Below are 21,154 nucleotides of genomic sequence, written 5' to 3'. Positions count from 1 at the left end.
GAAACGTAGCCGGAGAAAGTATAGAAAATAATAGCATAGTTCAGTGATTGAGAACATTCGATAAACTACAGCATTTACTGCAATACGTCATTTTATGTTAAGATTATATATTTTTATATGCAGGGGAGCAAATGAAAAACAGAAATTGTAAAGTTTCCCTCAGACTTGACACAGTTGAAATGCTCTGGTGTACTGCGACGTGCAGAGAAACGACTTCATATTGTATACATTCCACTCGGCAACAAATTGTCAGGAAATATTGGTTTTATTCATTTAGTTTTATTTGGTTTACAAATGAAAGATAGTTGAAATGCCAGTCTTCATTCGTTTTGGCCATTACTGATGGCATTGTCAGTACACAACTTCCCAATGCGATCTTGATGGTATAGTTTCTGTTAGTTCACATATTTGTCAACTTTAAAATGATATTAAAGCATCATATTTATAAATTGCATCACAAATATGCAATGCAAATACTCATGGGACAGTTTATAAATAAACCAGTCAACAGGGATAATAATCACACAAAGGATTAATCTTCCTGAATGAAGGAAATAAAAGCCACGACGGAGCAGACTCAAGTTGTAATCATCCTGGAAACTTCAGGCAGCAGGTATTTATGTTAACAAGGAACTGTCCTAACTTCTTTTCATGTTGTCATCATGTTAACTGACTTGATGTAGAGGATGGTTGTAGGGATCAATACTGTCCTTGTGTAGGAGGTATTTACAGTATGCTCATATTTAAAAGATTTGCAGATTAAGTGTAGAAAAAAAGGGATTTCTTCTGTTCTAAATGTGAAACGGACCATTTTGGGTAATATTTTAAAAAAAAAACATTTTGGGGATGCAGAGGTACTAGGAAGTGATCTAATTATACTTCAAACAGTTGGTTTGTAATTTAAAATTATAAGAATTATGTGAACAACTATATTGGAGAATATAATATGGACATCAATCGATCATCTGAACTATTTCTTATTAAACCATCTACCGATAACGGAAAGGTTTAGGCAACTTGTTCACCGCCCCCCATTAACACTTTGGAAATGACTTAAATAACTACTGGACTGAATAAAAACAGCCTTTTTTTTCCTCAGCAGAAATTGGACTCCTCATAGTAGTAAAATCACAAGTGGAAATAATAAAATTGAAAGGAAAGCTTCACATATGTTCTGTAACTCCTTCCATTGGTACTGGACATCTTTGTAAAGGGCTTCCAGAGTAGTTCAACAAATCTAGGAATTAACTTGATTCGTCCAACTCTCACTGTAGTTTCAGGGACCCTCAGAAAGACATTTAGTAGCAGTGGATTATGTTACCGTCCCTCACACAGAGCGCCTGAGGAGGGGATCTTCATATGGGACCAGTATGCACAGGAGGAATGACCCCAATGTTCCAGCTCAGTAATCATGGCAGTTTGGGAATAGTCATGAAAGCACATTTGTGACTTTGTGTAAAGGGATAAATTATTATTATAACAGGCAACACAAGCGAAGTACTCCATTTATCCACTTTTAGCCAGTACTTTGGTTGCATAAACCCATGAACAGTTTGCGGTTATTTTAAGCCCAAATATGATATTTCCTCCTCAGCGTCACTGAGTGGTTTTGTTACCTAAACCAAACTTCTATGTTTAACTTAATACCAATAAATTCAGAGCGACAGGAATAAATAATTGAGTCGCTGTACAGAAAACCAATAGATGTTTTTTTTATGACCATTTCCCAAACCGTAGTGACACTTTGTGCACTGTTCACACGGACTCTCTTCAGGCGTCCCACTAAGACCCCCAACAGTGTGACACTGAGTCATGACGGGCAACATTCAGCCTTCATTACTCTCATTATTGACATCTGTGCTTTTCCTACTGCGCCGTCGAAACGTCTTCAGTTAAAAAAAACAAAGACAAAAAAGGTCGGATGAACTCTTCCAAGCAGCACTGGCATCTCCAACTAAGGGTCGGCAAAGTGTCTGCAACAAGCCCAAAACCAGCATGAACCAGCGAATGTGTGTGTGTGTGTGTGTGTGTGTGTGTGGTCTCTATTTTCTGCGTTTCCTCTGTTTGATGAGGAACAGGTTCTCATCCTTCGGGTACATCTCCTCCGCGGCCGCCTTTTTCTCGGCCTTCTTCTGCTTTTGATTCTTGTTTCCCTTCTTCTTCTTCTGCGGCTTGGACCCCGCCCCCTGCATCTCGGCAGTGACGGTCCAACTGAGGCGGTCCGGGTTACCCTTTATGTGAGCTCGCTGCGTGCTCCTCGCCATCATCTTCTTCTTCTTCTCCTTCAAAGCTCCTCCCTTCCCTCCACCTCGGGGAAAGTCCTTTGCTTCATCCACGATGACTTTGGCCGGCGGGACGCTGGCTTTGGAGGCGGGAACCGGTCTCTTGGGTTTCCACGGTTTCGCGTTGCTCTCTAGGGTCTTGTGCTTATTGTTCTTCTTGGTTTTGGGCGCTGTGAAGACGTTGCTTTCCTTAAAAAAGATGTGGTTGGGTTTGTGGCTGTTGGGGCTCTGGTGGTTGTAAGGGTCAACTTTGCGTTTCTTATTTGGCGGTCCCGGACTGAAATGGATCTGAAGGCTGTTTGTGATAAAGCCGTTTTTCTTTAGTTCTGGAAGGTGAAGGAAACAGAAAGTCTTTTATTATTTATTTAGTCAGGAGAATAAGGGTTTGAGTGAATTTAACACTGTAGTGATTCATTTTTTTAAATAACTGTACAGAAATTGTATTATTTTATCCTCTCTCTTTAGTGAAAACCATAAAACCTTTGTGCAGGGTTTGACCCCCCCCCCCCCCCCCCCCAATCAGTGGAAATACTTGAGTACGTTTACTAGAGAACTGTATTTGAAAAGTTTTATGCTGCTTCTACTCCACTACATTTGAGTTGGAACCTTCTTTTACTGCGAACCATTTAGCCAACGGTGGCCGCTAATTGTTTTTTTCAGATACAGATTTGAAATAAAACAAGTTAATTGCATCCTTAAAGATGACAACAGTAATTTCACACCGTTTTCGTCTCCTTACCCCTTAAAAAACGCTTATGTAATGTTTACATGGGTAATTTTCTAATTGTTGTCAGCAAGTCTAAAGACATTTTCGAAACAAGAATACATATATATATATGAGTCACAATACTAAAGGTAGATAGCATGGTTGTTTCTTCATGCTGCCTGTTAGCTTATAGCTGACACAGCGTTAATTCATTTCTAGTGCGTGCACAACCCTTGTTTGCTGTCAGTTTGCAGATTCTAACTCCTGATCTGGGCATCTAAGGTGGCAGATGGGTCTTTCTGTCTTTGATATGTGGTTCTGTTTTGCTCATCAGACACCGGCTTAGAAGAACCGAAAACAGCTTGCTGAGTATTTTGGAATCTTTTTAAGGGAAGTGCACAGACATGCAGCTTTTCATTAGAGGAATGGGACACTTCTCAAGCAACAGACTGATAGTATAGTTATGGTTTTTGTTGATAAAACTATATAGTATTTCTACATGAATGTATTGGTCATGTTCTGTTTACTTCTGCTCTCACAGCTGACAGCAAACAAACCCTCCGGGTGCATGCAGAGGCAGAAGGCCAGAGGTCAAAGAGGCATCATAACAAAGAAGAGCAGGTAGTTTTGCCTGTTAGTGCGACTCACCTTTGGCCTTCGACAACACTGACTGCTCTCGGCGCTTGATGTCCTTCTTCGTGTCGTAGTGGCTGATGAAAGTGCTGCTGTGATACGTCCAGTTGTACATCTTCTGGCTTCCACACGCCTGGGGGGGGGGGGAACCACAACGGCACACACACACACACACACACACACACACACAAAGCAAAAACAGACTTGTTGTATCATATCAACATAATGTGGGTCAGAAAGTTAATTGCAAACGGAGACAGTGAGGTACTCACGTGTCCAAAGTGTCCTTTCATGGAGCAGTTGTAGCAGTAGGCCGGCTGCCTCCCTCCCCGCTTGTCGTGCCGCAGGCTCGTAGGAGTACCCACCTTGGTCTAAGCAGAGAGTGAAAAAGGTAGGGATTGTTACAGGATTATTCTTTTCATAACAACAATAAAAGATATAAATGTGTAACCATTGATTTGTGTCTTCTCATTCCCATGGTCTTTATTGGTACGCGCTGCCGTATGTAGGCTGAATGTGGGTGCTGATGTGAAGCGTTGATTACTGAGGCTGTAGTTAGCGGCCTGTAATGACCCTTTATGATAAGTAACCGTGTATGTGTGTGTGTGTGTGTGTGTGTGTGTGTGACACAGGGTGCCGTCCCCTTTGGGCCAGCGTTCTGAAAGCCGTCCATGGTCCGGCGCCCACAGCAAATATAAACTGATAGAGAGTGAGAGGAGGCACAGGCACAGCGTATTTACTGCTAAATGTCTCTCACACACACACAAACACACACACCTAAAGCAATTCTCAAAAACGCACACACTGATCTAAGGTGCCCCCACCCGTCCCTCTATGAACCCTGATTCCGAGATTACAAATGATTTGCGTCGTATTTTAAACATAGCTTCCCTAACCGCTCCCCCCCCTTTCTTCTCCTCTTCTTCCTCCCCTCTCCCCCTCTCCTCTCTCTCTTTTCCGCTTGAGTAGTTTTGCAGCAAAAAGGATGAATGCTATTAGAGCATCGCGTCATTATCGGGTCAGGCCGGCCGGTCCCATCTCCATCACAAAGGCCAGGAGATCACAGACCGCTCGCACACACGCACCCGCACACGTCAATGAACACACATGTGCACCCTAAGGAGAACACACAGTCCCCGGTATCAAGCACCCCCCCCCCCCCATCCCACCCCCATCCCACCCCCCTGCCCATTCATCTTTCATGGAAATTGGCTGTAGGTCTCCCTCTACCTCTCCCCCCCCCTGACCTTGGGCTCACGTTATCTCTGCATACTCTGATCCAGCACACAGACGGAATGAAAGCACCAGAGAGAGAGAGAAATTAAATCCCCCCCCCTCTCCCATCAAGCTGTTATAGTTGACTGAAATAATAAATAAAAACCTGTGCGTGTGAGGAGTTGTCTGCCTCATACAATATTAATTAACTGGATGAACCTTCCTCCCTTTCTCTCTCTCTCCTTCGGCGCTTCCTACTGGGGGCGGGGGAGGGGCTGAGGAGGGGGGCCATGGGAGCTTCTGAATTGGTAACAGGGACAGCGGCTGATGGGTGTCTTTGCTCTCTCTCTCTCGCCAGCTTTGGAGAAGAGTACTCGAAAGTCTGACTGTACGGGAAGGGTCAAAAAGACTTTGACCCGCCACCAATCTAATGTTAGCTAGAGAAAGGTCGGTCCGGGAGATTTTCGGGAGGGGCTTTGAAATTCGGGAGTCTCCCGGAAAAATCGGGAGGGTTGGCATGTCTGGCTAGTCTCTCTTTTAAAGCCCAAAGGTCACACAACCAAGGGGGAGAACAAGTTGGATTCCACGCATTGTGGTTCACTCAGAATCATCACGGTAGTCAACAAGCACGGGTTTGAGTCATGCAAACATTTGGGGTAAATGGGGAAAAAAAGTTTCAACTTAAATATCTGTTGAAAAAATTGAATTAAAAAAAATGTTCTGTCTTGCTGTAGAAATATTTCAATGGAGTTATTAACCTGCAAATCTCAGCAAATTTTCTATTTGCTAAGACAGTTCCCACAGTCTCACAAAGACACTTCGATAGAAGGGAAAGAAGAAATGGTTCGAATGGACACTGGTTATAAAGATTTCTCAGATACTGCAGGTAGCAGTATTCATGAACTATGTGATTCAACTCTGCTCCTCCTTGCAAGAATAAATCTCTTAACTCATTGATTTCACACTCAGTACAATTTATTTCAAAAGGGTCTCCTTATTGACTAAACAGTCATCAGACATCTGGTTAATCAATTATACATCTTACATGCTTTCTCCATCCATAAATGGGCCTGACAGACCTTTTCCCAGCGTGGGAGTCGACAATGAACAAAACAAAAGCATCTGTGTGTGTTTGACTAACGGGCAACAGGAGAAAGTCTCATCTAGTCCTGCTGATATGACATGGGGAGCTTCTGGAGCTGTTCAAAGACACACCAGGGGACTGAAGCTGGAAGAGAACCGCTGGTATAGTGTGTGTGAGGGCGTTGAAGAAAGGTCCTAAGGGCTCCGCTGGCTGGACAGACAACCAGCCATCCGTGGCCTCTCATGCAGACACACAGTTGCATGTCTCTCTGTCTCACACACACACACACACACACACACACACACACACACACACACACACACACACACACACACACACACACACACACACACACACACACACACACACACACACACACACACACACACACACACACACACACACACACACAGGTGAAGCTGGGATAATCCTTCGGCCGACACAAAGCTCAGACTGTTACTAACAACAATTGTGAAGGCGCACACACGGTTATGTATTGAACACAATCCGAGAAGCAAACACTGTGTATAAGAGTCACGGGGGGGGGGGTGTTGGCTGGGTTTTGCGTGTTACTGCAGTGACGAGGAGAGGTTTGCATGTGGGGATCGACTGCATGCTTTTATCATCTGAAACAGCCTCATAACACGACCTACCAAAACAAACACACCCTCATGGTGCACGAGTGTGTGTCCGTGTGTGTGTAACATGCCAGGATGTACACATTAAGTTAACAGGGGGTGGGGGTAATTAAACCGTTGCGAAATGGCTATAATGTGAACACAGCATGTTTTCAAGGAGAATCGATAAATTAACCGAAAACCTCCAATCCGTTTACTCTTGGGTTGGGATTTATTAAGGCTAATGGAAATATTTGTAAAGAATCCAATTATAGCTTGCTCTCAGTTTTGGACAGGAAGGAGAGAATCAATCGTCCTTTGGACACCCGTTTAAGGTGGAGGCGTGTGCGGCTCTGGAGGAGGAAGGGAACGGGGCTTCTCCGAATAACCAGATGTGATTTCTGCCCCCTTTGTGTCACCTACCAGCTTCAAAGACTCAGACCTGAAGCCCCAACACACACACACACACACACACACACAATTCCCAGAGGCTTGTCGTATCTCCTCCCGTCAGTCAGCGGGACTCCTGATTTTGTCTTTAGCATAGAGAGGAAAAATGCTACTGGAATGTTGAGATAATGTGATGTGGGGGGGCGCGGTGGGGTTAGGCCAGCCCTTGAGAACCCACTCTCTTTTGGGGGAGGTAATCTGGTCAAACCGTGGCCGGCGGAACAGAGGATTGGAGCTAATCTATTCTGATCTAGGAGCAAGTCAGATGCTTTGTGTTCCCAGCCAGCTGCAACACACGCCATCCACACGGACTCCTGCGGCCCGGTCACGATGCTGAACAGACACACACACACACTCTCTCTCTCACCAGCATGGACACCATTCAGCTGAGCGCAGAGCCACAAACAGCGAGCAAAGCCTGCAAGACCTCTGATAACACCTCACCTATGTGTGTGTATGTGTGTGTGTGTGTGTGTGTGTGCATGCCTATGGTTTAGCATGGTCTGTAAAGACACCTGTACCAAAAACTCCCAAAGGAAGCATCTGTGGACATTTGCAGGTTTGCTTTTCCTTTTCTCTCTGGACAGGGGCTTGGTGGGGACCTGTCAATCACAAGGTCCTGGAGCAGAGCCTGCTTTATCGTCTATCTTTGAAGAACCTCATACTCTATTGAAGAGGAGTTGAAACTAGAGATTGATAACATAATCTCATGTTAACTCATAACTCATGTCACTAAGTCATTCTCATCGACTTCTACAGAAGACGAGGAGTCACCCCCTGATGGCCATTAGAGGGATCACAGGTTTGCCTTTTAAACTTCGAATTGTTTCTTTTGTCTAATCAACAGCTCAAAAACAAGATATAAAACCAAAAGAAAATCCCATTTTAGATGCTGTTGACAGCAAATCAACATTTTTGTCTTAAAGATTATTATTTAAGTAGTTACCGATTGACAAAAATGAAATGTTGCAGCTCTATTTTATTCATTTGTTGTTTAAGTTGTGAGTGCAAAAATACAATGAAGCTGTATGAATGCCATTGAGGTGTGTTAGGTGCTGTTCTCTGCGTAACACTTCTTCACCTGCAGCACTTTCTCATGTCGGCTCCTCGTTGTTAATAGAACTAGATGGAAAACACACAAAAGCCGCCTCCCTTTACAAATGTCCCCTCCTCTGTCCCCGGGCGCCAGCGTCTCAGTCAAGGAAGAATAAAGAGCCAAAAGACTGCAGAGTCCACATACTACAATGATGACACAGCAAAAACAGCTCCCTGAATAGATGTGGATTTAATTGAGCTCATTCATGTAAGATGAATAAAAAAAGAGGTCAGCCAGACAGAGGGAAGGACAGAAGAAGTGGGAGAAAGGTTGAAACGTTAAACCTGTAATTTCAAGTTCAGCAGAAAGAACAGAGGAGCTAAGAGTGCTGGTAACTCTTTATTTGAATTTCAGGTCATTTGTTAGGTTGAACTATTAAAAGAGGTTTAGTCAGAAAGACGTAAAGGTCACAAGAGGCAGCCTAAATGACTAAATGCTGTGGGCATTTATTTATGTGGAAATATCAGGTGGCATTTTTTCCTTATTATTTTAGCCTTTATTTCAATAAATTGTATTATAAAATATTAGTTGGGGAAAACGAAATACCACACAGTGCTGTTAAAATTGTTTTTCAATATCTAAGGAATACGTACAGCATACGAAACTCTAGGCCCGAAACCCCCACATCGGAACGTGAAAAACACCCAATAAATATCTTTAACAAAGGGAAAAAAAGAAGAAATTGTGGGGAGGGCTACAGAGGAGTCGATGATCCAGGTTTACCAATAGCACAAGTAACACCAACCCCTGGGAGAGAAATAATGACGCAGTGGTTATAATAGATTAATAATGATCCCAAAAGCAGTAATAGTCACACTGATAATGGATTTCTGCTAGGGCTGTCAAAAATAGCACGTTAACGGCGTTAATCAGCTGTTTGTTGTTAATTACGTCAATTTTTTTGACGCATTTCACATGCGCAGTGTGACAAATTATTCAGGTCAGTAAAGTGCCTCTTCCTCTAGGGAATGCACTTCATCCTATACAACACATTACTGCCACCTGCAGGCATATGTCAGGACGTCAGGTTCAGCAAGTCGTTTGCGCCAGAGACCCGCACCCCCCCCCCCCCCCCCCCTCCCCGTTCTCGCGCAGCAAAACAGAGAAAAAAAGCTCCGCCCAGCAGAGCTTGGCTAAGAGCAGCGCTGAGGTAGAGGACCATCGGAGAGACCCGTAATACTGTTCTGAAACATGCGGAGGAAGGGAAGCCAATGCGATCTAAATCCTCCCAGGTATGGGAATATTTCACACTGAAATGGGGGGTGCTAGCGGATTTCTTTGCAGCGCCAGTCGTTCTAATCGCCGCGCTCAACTTCAAGGTGTAACCTTTATTATTGTTCGGTCTGAAACGGCGCGCCCAGTGACGGGTGGTGCAGCAATATTGTTGTTCGGGTGGAAATCGGGAGAAAGGTCGGTCCGGGAGATTTTCGCGAGGGGCTTTGAAACATCGGGAGGGTTGACATGTCTGGTCATGTCTGGTCATCGCAGGAGCACAAACTCACAGCAGAGTGGGATAAACTGCAGAGGCTCGAGACCCTTCTAGAGCCATGCAGGGAAATCAGTCTGTGACTTATCAAATAACATTGCTTTGATTATTTTCTAAAATGAATAAAAAAATCAAATATCAATAACATGTATTTATGTAAAAAATAATAATGATGATAATAATGATAATTATGTATCTGTGTCCTGTTATTTATCTTTAGTATGCATTTCAGAAAGAAAAAATGGTTAGGATTCAGGTGTGATTAATCATGATTAATCCACTGAAAATTCTGATTAATTTGATTAAAATTTTTAATCATTTGACAGCCCTAATTTCTGCATGCATGCTTTCGGAAGATTGAATCAAAATGGAATTTTAATCCAGAAGTAGTGACAAGTTAATCGTTAATTTCCAAAATTGGACCGCGGCTGTTATTCTGAAGAGGGTTTTCACCGGACTAACCGGAGAACTTCAGGGAGCGATCAGAGCGCAGTTCTCTGTTAGACCACCCGGGGGCGCTCTAACACAGCGAGCTGAGAGCCCCTGACATTCATTTTAACTGGGATTCAAATGAATGAATCCACTGTGAACAAATACTCTAATTCTCTGTGCAAAAAAAACGGAACATTTATCCTAACATTATTGACAAATGATTGGTGAATATATTGAGTCTTGTTTTTACGAGAATGCTGTATATCAATACATTTTGTAGAGGAACAAAATAGACAATACAACAGAACAAAAAAATAAAAAATAGGATTGAAATTGATCCTTTTTGCATTTAAAACAGAAGTCAGTATCTTAAAAAAAAAGGAAATACGGTTTTCCCTTAAAAAAAATGTCTTTCCAAGGTTCCAACTTTAAATGGTGTATCAAAGTATTTGCACTTTTAATTGCATGTATAAACAAACAGCAGATTAATTACTTTTCCAGGATATAAATCAAAGAATTGGAAGTTTTCCTAACAACTTACACGCTGAAGATCTGTAAAAACTGGAAATGTACTACCAGAGAGGGAAAGAGTGCACAAGAGTATTTCTACATTTCATAATCTAAGGATGGTACATTTGACGCTATAGGATGAGCATGTCACGGTGTTTCCTTAGACAACAGATTCCAATATATTAGCACATAATACATTATGAGCTTTTATTTGAAATGGACAATGTCAAGAGGTCTACTTTGCTAGAAAAGTCTTTCTGATTGTGTGTTATAAAGACATGTAAATGTATTTCCTTTCCTGAGAAGAGAAGGATTTGAACTGGGCCAAACGTCCTAACCTTGGATGCTGACAAAGGCCCATGTGGACATGGAGAAAAGAACCTTGGAGACAAAAACGTAGAAAACATACTTAATGGAAAGGGAGAAAAAAAAAAGAGCGCAGTGAGGTGAGAAGAGTTAAAACAGCTTAATTTATGTGGTTAACAAAGAAAAAGGTCATGCTGTTTTTCATGGGCACTGCCACACACACACGTCTCTGAGAAGGTCGATCCCCACACACACCTCTGTCCTCTCTAGTCCACCCACCCACACGGGGCGGCGGTGCACAGATCAATAAACACACGCAGGTACAGGTGTCGCCACGGCGACCCAAAGAGCAGCAAATCGATGCTCAGACAGCTATCTACCTGCACCAGTCAGCCGCTGTGTGCTTACGCCCTCATCATGCTGACTCCCTCTCCGTTCAATACACTCCTCCTCGTCTCCCCCCCTCCCTCTCTTCCACACTTTTCTCTAGGTGCCCCCCCCCTCCCATCCCCGTCCCCGTCTCTGGTCCTACGGAGGAGCAGCCCCTTTTTACATGGATACGTATTGTGTTGAATCTAATGCAACAAGGCCTCATCTCGCACACGGCGGGTTGATGAAAGCATTTTTTTTAAACCAAAGGGAGGTTAAGTTCTCAGTTCTAAGCTTCCAGCGGCAGGCACAGGGTGGCACTCTGGTCTTAAACCAAACCAGCCGCCTCCTGACAACACTCAGCCCCATTGACTGTAGGTGACAGGATCAGATGCACGCATCTATGCGTGATGTCTGCGCGCCTTAACGCAGCCGCCTGCGCACACAGCAGGTCGCTCAACCTGAACCGCTCTGCATCCATCCACCGCTCTGCATCCATCCACTCTGCCCTGCTCCTCTTTTCCTCTTCCAAAATGTCTTCCAATCATTGGTCAAGGATCTCTCCAAAAAAGGTCTTTTAAATACACAACCCAAGTTAAGTTCAAATGGCCTGTGCAAAACAACTCATGCCAGTTTTCTATTCATTTCTCTCACTAAGCCAATGGTTTGCTGGTTTCAGCCTCAGAATGTGATGCTTCTGTTTTGCTTGACTATGAAATGTGGAGATCTGAGATTTGAGAGAATCCATTTGAAGACATCACACTGGACAATAAGAAGTTGAAATCCCCATTTTCAATAATTTGAGACATTTTACAGGCAAAGGGGATTTGATGGAATAAAAAAAAAAATAACTAGCCGTAATAGGAATCAGTTTCTCCATTCAAAAACACACAATCACAATAGTTATTTGGCATCACTCAGAGTCTCCATTTTACAATAACAATAAATAACGTGCAGCAATCCAAAAGCAGTAGAGGGAGGATGCATGATGTTTACGGGCTGATTGAAAAGCATTCTGGGAGATGAAGGAAAACCCCAACAGCATAAGGAGATGAGGTTGTAGGTCAGAAATATGTATCATACAAATACATCCACAAAAGAAACAGCTACAATATGCATTAACATCATACTAATGGCTCTTAATATTATTAAGATAAAGATGGAGGGAGGGCCCCCCATGGGTAGAGCAACGAGGTGACACCAGGGAGTCTGAGTGAAACAGAGATGGAGGAACGAAACCTCTTAAAATTACCTTCAACTGTAGAAACCAAATGACAAGATGAACATGTAGCACACTGCTCCCCCCCCATTTACTTCTCGCCATCAATCTATGTATAACCACACACACACACACACACACACACACACACACACACTTTTTCTTATTATATATATAAATATTTGTAAGAAGTGTGTGTGTCCATGTGTGTCAGTATCTTACTTTCTCAGTAAATACCCCAGGGCTTTGTGGTCCATACTGTGTGGTTTGGAGGAGTTTGTTAGTTGAGGGCCAGGTGCAGGCAGACAACACATGCACTCAGGGTAGATAAACCGACCCAGTGTACGCGCGTGCACACACACCCACACACGAAGGATAAATGGACCCAGTAGCAGGGAGGTCTGACAGAATGCCTTTTCACACCTGGCTGAGCCCAGCGGAAGGTGACAGAGTCACATCTCCCAAAGCAAACACACACACACACACACACACACAGTCTCACATTGGGGAGTTCAGGGTCATAAGCAGCATCATGAATAAAATGAGGCTGTCTTAAACAGAAGGAGCTCTGTGTGTGTGTGTGTGCGTGTGTGTTTGTTTGTGTCGGTGCGAGCCCCTTGAAGCCCCCCACGCCGGTTCGGATCTGTAACGACCTTCTGTTCCCAGTGCTTAAATGGCTTAAATACTTCAATTAGACCTGGGTCACAATCCTCCACCCGTTAAAGCACGCCGTCACACGCAAACACACACAAACAAAAAATGGTTGTGAAAATGAAAGTGGTTTCATGATCTCGCGAGGCCAATGGAGGATTCCTCCCAGCGCTTCTTTCCTTGCCATTCTTTTTCCTCTTGTCTAAAAGCCTCAACAATAAAACGTATAGCATCTTCCCCCCCCCCCCACCACCTCCTCCGTGTTGAACTTAACTCCCATCCTCTCTGCCAGCGTCTCCCCTGGAACTTTTCGATCCTGTTCCATCTTCCTCCTCCCTCTCTCCCGCCGTGCTACCCTAGCGCTAACGATGCCGCCTTTTCATTAGACAGCCCCTGCTAATTAATCTCCACAGAGGAGAGTGACAGACCTCCCCCAACACACACACACACACAAAGTGCTCGCCAAGATATATGCAAACACACACTTCTTCTTCTCCCCGCTCTCACTCCCTCCCTTCCTCGTCCCGAGTGGCGTTGGCAGCCCATTTCATGCTTTATCACGTCTTTTAATTGACAAACAAGCTGCTCTTTTCTCTTAGGCTGAGGTCTATATCACACCCTCACACACACACACACACACACACCAAAGCGTACATATGGAGCCACGGAAGCTAGTTATCTGTTGAGAATTTGGATGAACGCACACACAAGAGCAAAAAGCATACCTGCTGACATATGGCACATGTGACTGTCAGTTTTCTACTCTTTGACACGCACGCACGAACAAACGCACCCTCACACCCACGCACACACAGAGCCTAAAGAGCCTAAAAAAGGTAAAGGCTACCATCACTTTCTTAATCTTATGAGATGGTTCACTCAGCGGCTACAAGACAACGTCAATCACAACTGATTTTGAGTGATTGTGTGATTGTGTGACACTTTGCGTTTTGCAAAGCTGATGGAAAAACACTTTCTTTCTGGTATCTTTTTGTGTTCAAACATCCATCTGGTGAATACAACCTGGAGACATTACAGCAGGCTTTTCATTTCTGTTTTACTTTTTCTCACTTCACAATGTCGTTGGGTATCATTTTGAGTTGGAGCCCATTCTTTGAGATTTGAATCTCTCTTTCCTGATGTGGCAGGTTCTGCATTAGAGAATTTAAGGAAGTGGAATTGGGGCAGGGTGAGCTTCCTGCTGGCTTAGTGCCCCCCCCCTCCACCATCACCCTGTTCTTTTACATTCCTCTGCTTTTAATTGGGACTCAGGGCAGAAGTATTACATCCACTGGGATTTGGACAAATTTGACACAGGTTGAGTGTAAACTACAACTTTATAGTATGCTAATTGCATGTGTATTGGTTGCCATGCATATATGATGAGGTACATATTCATGAAATCAGCTCATGTTAGTGCTGACCTTCAAAACCCTGGGTCTGGTACTCACCGTGATGTGATACTGCCTCCAGATCTCTGGACAGGCCTGAGGAGAGAGAAGCAAACAATTAATGCGGATGTCACACAAATGGAAACAAAAACAAAAGCAGAGGAATTAAAATGTCTACTAGCAACCGGGGCCAAAAGAAGGCTAGAAGCTGACCCCCCCCCCCCCCCCCCCTCTCCCTCTTTCTCCCACTAACTTGTTATCAAACTGATTTCTAGCGCGCTTCCCCCTGTGTGTCTCCCTCTAACGCCAGCCAGTTGTTTATGTCCCGCTGTGGATAAAGCATTATCTCCGGGGCTTCGCCACGCTGTTCCTTAAGCGTTCCGACATCCTTTCCCAACCACCGCAGCTTCCCACTGGGAAATTGAAAATGCCGCAGTCGCCGCGGGCAACGAGATTTATCTACTTACACACCTACTGAGGGAGAGACAGAGAGGGGAAAAGGAGAGAGAACGGATTCATGGATATTTAGTTTTCTCTTTTTCATACAAATAAACAAAAATGTGCACAATGTACTAATTCTAGGTGAATATTTGAGAGCCATGAGGCCTAAAAGTGTGAGTTAAAATCTGTTTTCTTAAAGCAACGTTGGCCACTTCTCTCCTAGCTCCATCTGGGCAATCTGAATGTGAATACAAAGAAGGGCAAATATGAATATGAGAGCTGAATTCTCCGCAACCTCTCATCGAGCTTTTTGTTTTTATTCTAACAACCTTCCCCCGAGCCCTCCCTCCCTATTACCAACACCACACCCACGCCAGCTCCCATTCCGCTTGCTCCCTCCCTCCAGACCGCCGGGGTAGCGTGTTGTTGTCGAGGGCGACAGGCGAGGCGAGCGACACACTCGCGCTCCGTCAACCGTCTGTCTTTAATGAGAGACACAGAAAGGCCCAGGGGACAGAGACCTGACTCTCTTTTCTTTCTCAAACGCGCACACTTACACATACACTATCATTTGGGGGAGAAAAAGAAATTTCTGCGGTCCAAGAAAGGGGTAATTGCAATGACACAGAACTCTGTGCGCCTGTCTGTTGTTTAAGACTATATGCAAAAGAGCAGGAGAAAAAGAGCGAGATTAACTCACGGAGGAAGAGGGGAGGAAAGAATGAGAGCAAATGAGACAGTGAGAGAGGAAAAAGTGGTGTGTGTGTGTGTGTCCTGGTCTCCCCTCTCCCTCAGGTGTTCACCTGGTTACTCATCCAGCACACACAGCAGAGTACATGGGTGACTGGCAGAGAGAGAGAGAGAGAGAGAGAGAGAAGGGGGTCGGGGTGGGGGGGGACACAGGCCAGCTCTTACATGCACACAGGGCTTTCTATGGCATTAGGGTAAATGGGCAAGTTAATGAACGTTGCGGTGGGGTAATTGTCATTGATGGTCATTAGATTCACCCTTGACTGCCAACACACACACACACGTCCAAAACTGGAATATACAGCATAACTATAACGCATAACTAAGCTTGCTGAAGTGTATCAATTAATTTGAACAGCAGCGTGTGCTGACCCCATGTCACTCATTTTCACAAAGGTTGAGGAGAGAAATGGGGGGGCAATAAAAGCAAGTTCAGCTTTGTCATGTTTACATTTAGCGCAAACTGTTCCGTCGAAGCAAGAAAACCACACACACACATACACACGCACACAGACATACACACACACACACACACACTCTGTCCTTGCTCTTTCAGCAGCATGACATTGATTTATATTTTAAGGGTTCTTGCTCCTGAAATCTTTCCGTCTTCACTCTTTTAATACCTTACTATTGTGTGAATTCATTTTCTTTTTTGTTTCCCTTGCGTCAAATAGACTGTGATTCTCAGAGTTGAGTCAGCAGTACTGTGTCAGGGGGTCCGAGAAATGATTAACGTTAAAATAATAACTAAAATGCTGTATCAGTGTATTTACGTATGGAGACTGTAAATATATCCACGTTCTGGCCAATAGAAGATGTAGGCTTGTGACACAATACATCACTGAGTCATGAATCAGACATGGCTGCTGCCTTAGCTTGACTAAGTAGCTTACTAGCTAGCCGAATCGGTCCCCTTTTGTCCATTGTTGTTACGTCCAAAGCAGATGAATTTACAAAATGTTTGGTCTTGTGAACAGTGAGTAAGATGTAAGTAAGTAAGATGTGGACCATGTCATTGTGAAGTCACCTATTATAAGCCTTGTCACCATATTGTTTTTTGTTGCAGCAGTTAATGGAAGTGGCCATAGTTGGACTGAGGAGGAGTGTCGTGGAAAAGCTGTATACTGCCCTGGAGGCTGCCTGCGCCATCCTGCTTAGTTGTTTATTAGACTCTAATTGGACCCCAACTTACTAAACAAACTGACTGTGCATTTGGAGGCAAATTTATTTTTGAGAGCATAATTTAATAAATGAACACCATCCTGAATCGAAAAAGACTAGAAACTAGATATTGAGACAATCAACTCATTTTTATAATGTTTACTGAGGGAATAAATCAAGTGAGAAGTATTCTTATAGATGTCAATAGAACCAGACTTTATTTGTGCGAGCAGAGAAATCGCCCCTGGTGGTCGTTAGAGGAAATGCAAGTTAAAGACTTGTCTCTGCCAACCTGATATAAAAATAATTCTGTTGATCACTATAAAGCAGGACTGAAGTGTTGAGGTGGACGTCAATAGGGGAAGTATTGCTAAACTGGATCATCGGAAATGTTCTTCCTGTGAGTTCATAAAAGTATTTCCTCCATTTGAGCCGGAGATTATTGAATGTTCAAAACTCGCATGCTTTGATGGAGGCAAGTTTGCCTACAGTGGTGATCATTTGTGCAAAACCTTCCGATTCCAACCTAATAAAAACAGACAGCGTACTCACGTCGAAGAGGTGCCCCTTCATGCCGCAGCGCTCGCACCGTTTGTTCCAGTGCGCTCTTTCACTGCACGAATTGTAGAGGTGTCCTGGCAGGCCGCAGTTGTTGCAGTGCTTGTTGGGACATCCACTGGGCCCGTGGCCTGGATTGCCACAAAGGAAGCAGGGCGGCAACTTCTGCACCACACAAACACATACACAACTTTACATACTCGTACTCGTCAGTGTGTATAAGCTGTGCACACCGCTTTGCACTGAGACGAACTGACTTTGGGCTGAGGGCAGTTGGTGGAGAGATGTCCGTTCTTGTTGCAGTTTCTACACTGGACGTTCTTGTCGGTGTAGTATCGCTTCGCCACCCGCAGCGTCGTCACCCTGACGCCTCTGTTGTAGATCTGGGCCTGAAACACACAGAGTTGATGCATAACTTACGCACATATAGTTTTGCACATATCGTTTTTTCTTTCTTATAGAAAACTGCAGCTTTTTAGACCCTAAGACAAAAAAAAAGAAAATAGTTGAATGTTGAGATATCCATCAGATCAAAGTGATTAATGTCCACCAACCTCTTTGTCCTTGGCAGAAACCAACCAGTCACTTTCATTTTCTCCAGCATCTGGCAGCATAAAAACAGGTTTTTAAAAATACTGAAAGTTGAATTGACAAAGTTATGGATATCATGTTTTCAAATCTATTAATTCACCTGGTGTTTCTGTTTTAATTGATGTCTTTGAAGCAAAAATGACTTTCTTTTCTTTCTGGTTTTGTTTGGTTAAACCCATGTGTGTTGAAAAGGAACCCCACAATAACACAAAAACTGGACAATTTAAAGGGAGGTTAGTTAGGTGTCAGCTGAAAATGATCGCTCATTAATGTATTTTTAATGCAGAAAATAAAAACCTGTTTTTTTGGCCATGAACCGTTCTTTTCCTGCTCAAACAAAACAATGTCAAGAATTGGAACCAGGATTAAAAAAGACACAGGGCTGATTAATTCAAGACAATGCCAAGCCCTAATGAGATACACACACACACACACACACACAAACACATGCACACAGGGAAACTGACACAGTGGCAGCCCAGCACATCTGTACGAGAGTGGCACTAACAGCGCCCTGAGGGACGCCGCTACACTCTCCTCAGGCCCACAGAACTGTAACTGACATCCAGAAATCGCAACACAAACACTAGCAGGAAAAAAAACACACACGTGGACTCTGCATAAATTGCGCGTTGATCGCAGCGACCTCCGTGACGAGCTGGGTGGCGGTCTTTAGCCTTTGGACAAACACACCGCCTCAAGCCACAGACACATATGTTACCGGCTCCTTTCCACCTCCCTCTTTCCGTATTGTTTTTTAGCTCCATTTGGCGCCTCATCGTAATTCTACCCAGTCGTCCTCCCCGTGCTTTCTCTCTCTCCCCCTTGTCCCCCGCCTGGCCCCCTTCTCCTCCCGTAGAGGGAAGTTATCGCCTCTCTTCCCCTTCAAACAAATTAAAATGGCTGCTGTTTGGATGGGGCTTCTTTCGGCAACAACCTTCACCTGCAAAGAAAAAAAAGAAAAAGAACGCAAGCGTACCCACACACACATTTAGGCAACTCAACGTCAAAGCTAAACATCGCAACTCCAACTACGATGGTTTTAACAGCGTTTTAGCTTTGAGCTGCTGGACTAACCCTCACCAACACACGATGACTAGAACAGAAAAGGCACGGGAGAAGGTGTGTTGTCCATCGACTGTCACACGGGTCACTAGGGACAGTGCAGCTGCAGTTATGTTAGTTTTGGTTAGTTTGGTACAGAGTTGAAATCTCTGCAGGGCTCAGCTACTGTGAACAAACTGGGGGGCCTCTCTCTGTGTGTGTGTGTGTGTGTGTGTGTGTGTGTGTGTGTGTGTGTGTGTGTGTGTGTGTGTGTGTGCATTTGTAAAAGTCAGTATTATACAACAAGCAGAGTCAATGGGCAGCTTGAAGAAAAGACAGAGGGTGAAAGGTGTCTGTGTGAGCGTAGAAGTGCGTCAGTGCGTCTGAGCGCGTGTGTGTGTGTGTGTGTGTGTGTAGGCGTTAGTGACTCAACGAAAGTCATTCCCGAAGCGTCTCCCGGGGGGACTCGCCAAATAAAGAGCAGGAAGCTTTCCCTTAATCTAAGGGCCCCCCATCTCACCAACACACACGGATAAAGGTTGAAGCTCTTTGTCACGGCCGAGGAATCAAACACATGGGTGGGGGGGGGAATTGGGGGGGAGGAAGAGGAAAGGGTAGGTGGGAGTGCTGTCTGTACACTGGGTGAAAAAATGCTAATCAACCTGGAGGCCCTGTTCAAAATCAAAACCATCAGAGCTGCTTGTTTTCACTGTGCCCTCAACTGATCTGAGGGAGTCTGGAGCCCAACAAGCAGATGGCAGCAGCTGAACGGACCCAAGGGAGAGAGAGAGAGAGGCCTCTGCCATGTCGGCTACGACTGTTCAATATCAACTGATCTGATGCGCAAGCCTCGATCCTTAAAGTACGAGAAATCCGGCGGTGTGGGGGTGGGGGGGGGCTGAGAGAAAACAAGGATGTAAGATTGTTTAAACACCTCCGCGGGCATCCAATGGAACGATTGCATCATACAAAATTGTGGGGGAAAAAAGTTCCCTTTTATTCCGTTTCGTCTGGTTTTCATTCTCAAACATTATCACACCACCCCTTCGCGGGGGGGGGGGGGGGGGGACGACAATGCCGTGGAAGAGCAACGAAGGGAGGGAAGGATTGTGGGACACAAGGGCGACAGATGCTACCTGTCTGTCTCATAGGTACCCTGATTACTAGAAGATGAGGAGGAGAGGGGAGGAGGCTGTGTGCCAGTTCATCAGAGCCAGCAGAACAAAACTCTGTGTGTCTGTGTGTGTGCGCGTGCATGAACAATTTGAATCTGTCCATTCCGTACGTGTGGCTAACGAACCATGAACACTCGGCTCTCCAGCGGTGCCACACACAAACTATGAGGGGACCCCGAGTTGCATACTTTTCTCGGGACGAGCGGGGTGTTACGTCTTCTGATAACCTAAAAACGAAACAGTGAAGTCAAGACACACACATCCCGTTCTTTTCAAAACGCCCGTCTCTCCTGACAACCATCCGCTACTGTAACCACTAATAACTAGTTTCCTACGATGTGTGTGTGTGTGTATGGGTGCCCTGTGTCCAGGCATAGATCAAAGCCTTGGACCGGCCTGCCTCGCCCCTTCCCTCGTTCCCCGTCCCGACACTTAAACAGGCATCCCAAGTCAGCCTGCCCATTGTACCATGCTGTTGACCAGGTCCATTAACACACCAACCCAGCACACAAGCACGCGCACACACACACACACTAAATGGAAGTGAAAGAGAGGCGCCCCCCCCCCCCTCCCATATGGAGGTTATGTTTGATACTGAAGCGACAGGGCCGGATTAGCAACACTATACATGACAATGGTGAGGGTGGGCTGGAGTGTGCAGGGTGTGTGTGTGTGTGTGTGTGCGTGCGTGCGCGCGCGCGTAAAAAGCGCCTCCTTTGTGACATCACCCAAGCCTTACAGCGCTGCCCTCTGCGAGGTTAAACACACCAAGAGGTTTCGCTAAGTCAGACGTGCGCGGACCCGCCGAAGCCCCTTTGTGTGACAGAAGTCTGGCCGCGGGATGTAAAACACAACGGCAAAGAGAGCACGGAGACAAGTGAGAGGAACAAGAACAGTGGGAGGAAGAGAGGGAGGGGGCTCAGGATGAGGGTCACAATGCATGGGTATGGGCCACGGAGCGCATTACGACACGTCTAAAAGGGG

At 44.9% G+C, this 21,154-nt stretch overlaps 1 protein-coding gene across 1 annotated transcript in view; it reads right to left on the bottom strand.

The window, feature by feature from the left end:
- Positions 1 to 831: 831 nt before the first annotated feature.
- Positions 832 to 21,154, bottom strand: part of zcchc7 (zinc finger, CCHC domain containing 7) — a 38,258-nt gene continuing 17,935 nt past the window's right edge. The window contains exons 4-10 of the mRNA XM_037471752.2: positions 17,915 to 17,964; positions 17,618 to 17,749; positions 17,355 to 17,525; positions 14,508 to 14,543; positions 3,894 to 3,992; positions 3,637 to 3,754; positions 832 to 2,608 (exon numbers count right to left, since the gene is read on the bottom strand). Coding sequence (XP_037327649.2) covers positions 2,043 to 2,608; positions 3,637 to 3,754; positions 3,894 to 3,992; positions 14,508 to 14,543; positions 17,355 to 17,525; positions 17,618 to 17,749; positions 17,915 to 17,964 — 1,172 coding nt within the window. The 3' untranslated portion in view covers positions 832 to 2,042. The remainder of the gene's footprint in view (positions 2,609 to 3,636; positions 3,755 to 3,893; positions 3,993 to 14,507; positions 14,544 to 17,354; positions 17,526 to 17,617; positions 17,750 to 17,914; positions 17,965 to 21,154) is intronic.

This window comes from Pungitius pungitius, chromosome 9 (genome assembly GCF_949316345.1).
Source record: "Pungitius pungitius chromosome 9, fPunPun2.1, whole genome shotgun sequence".
NCBI classification, from domain to species: Eukaryota; Metazoa; Chordata; class Actinopteri; order Perciformes; family Gasterosteidae; genus Pungitius; species Pungitius pungitius.
This window is presented reverse-complemented; position numbering and strand designations above follow the sequence as displayed.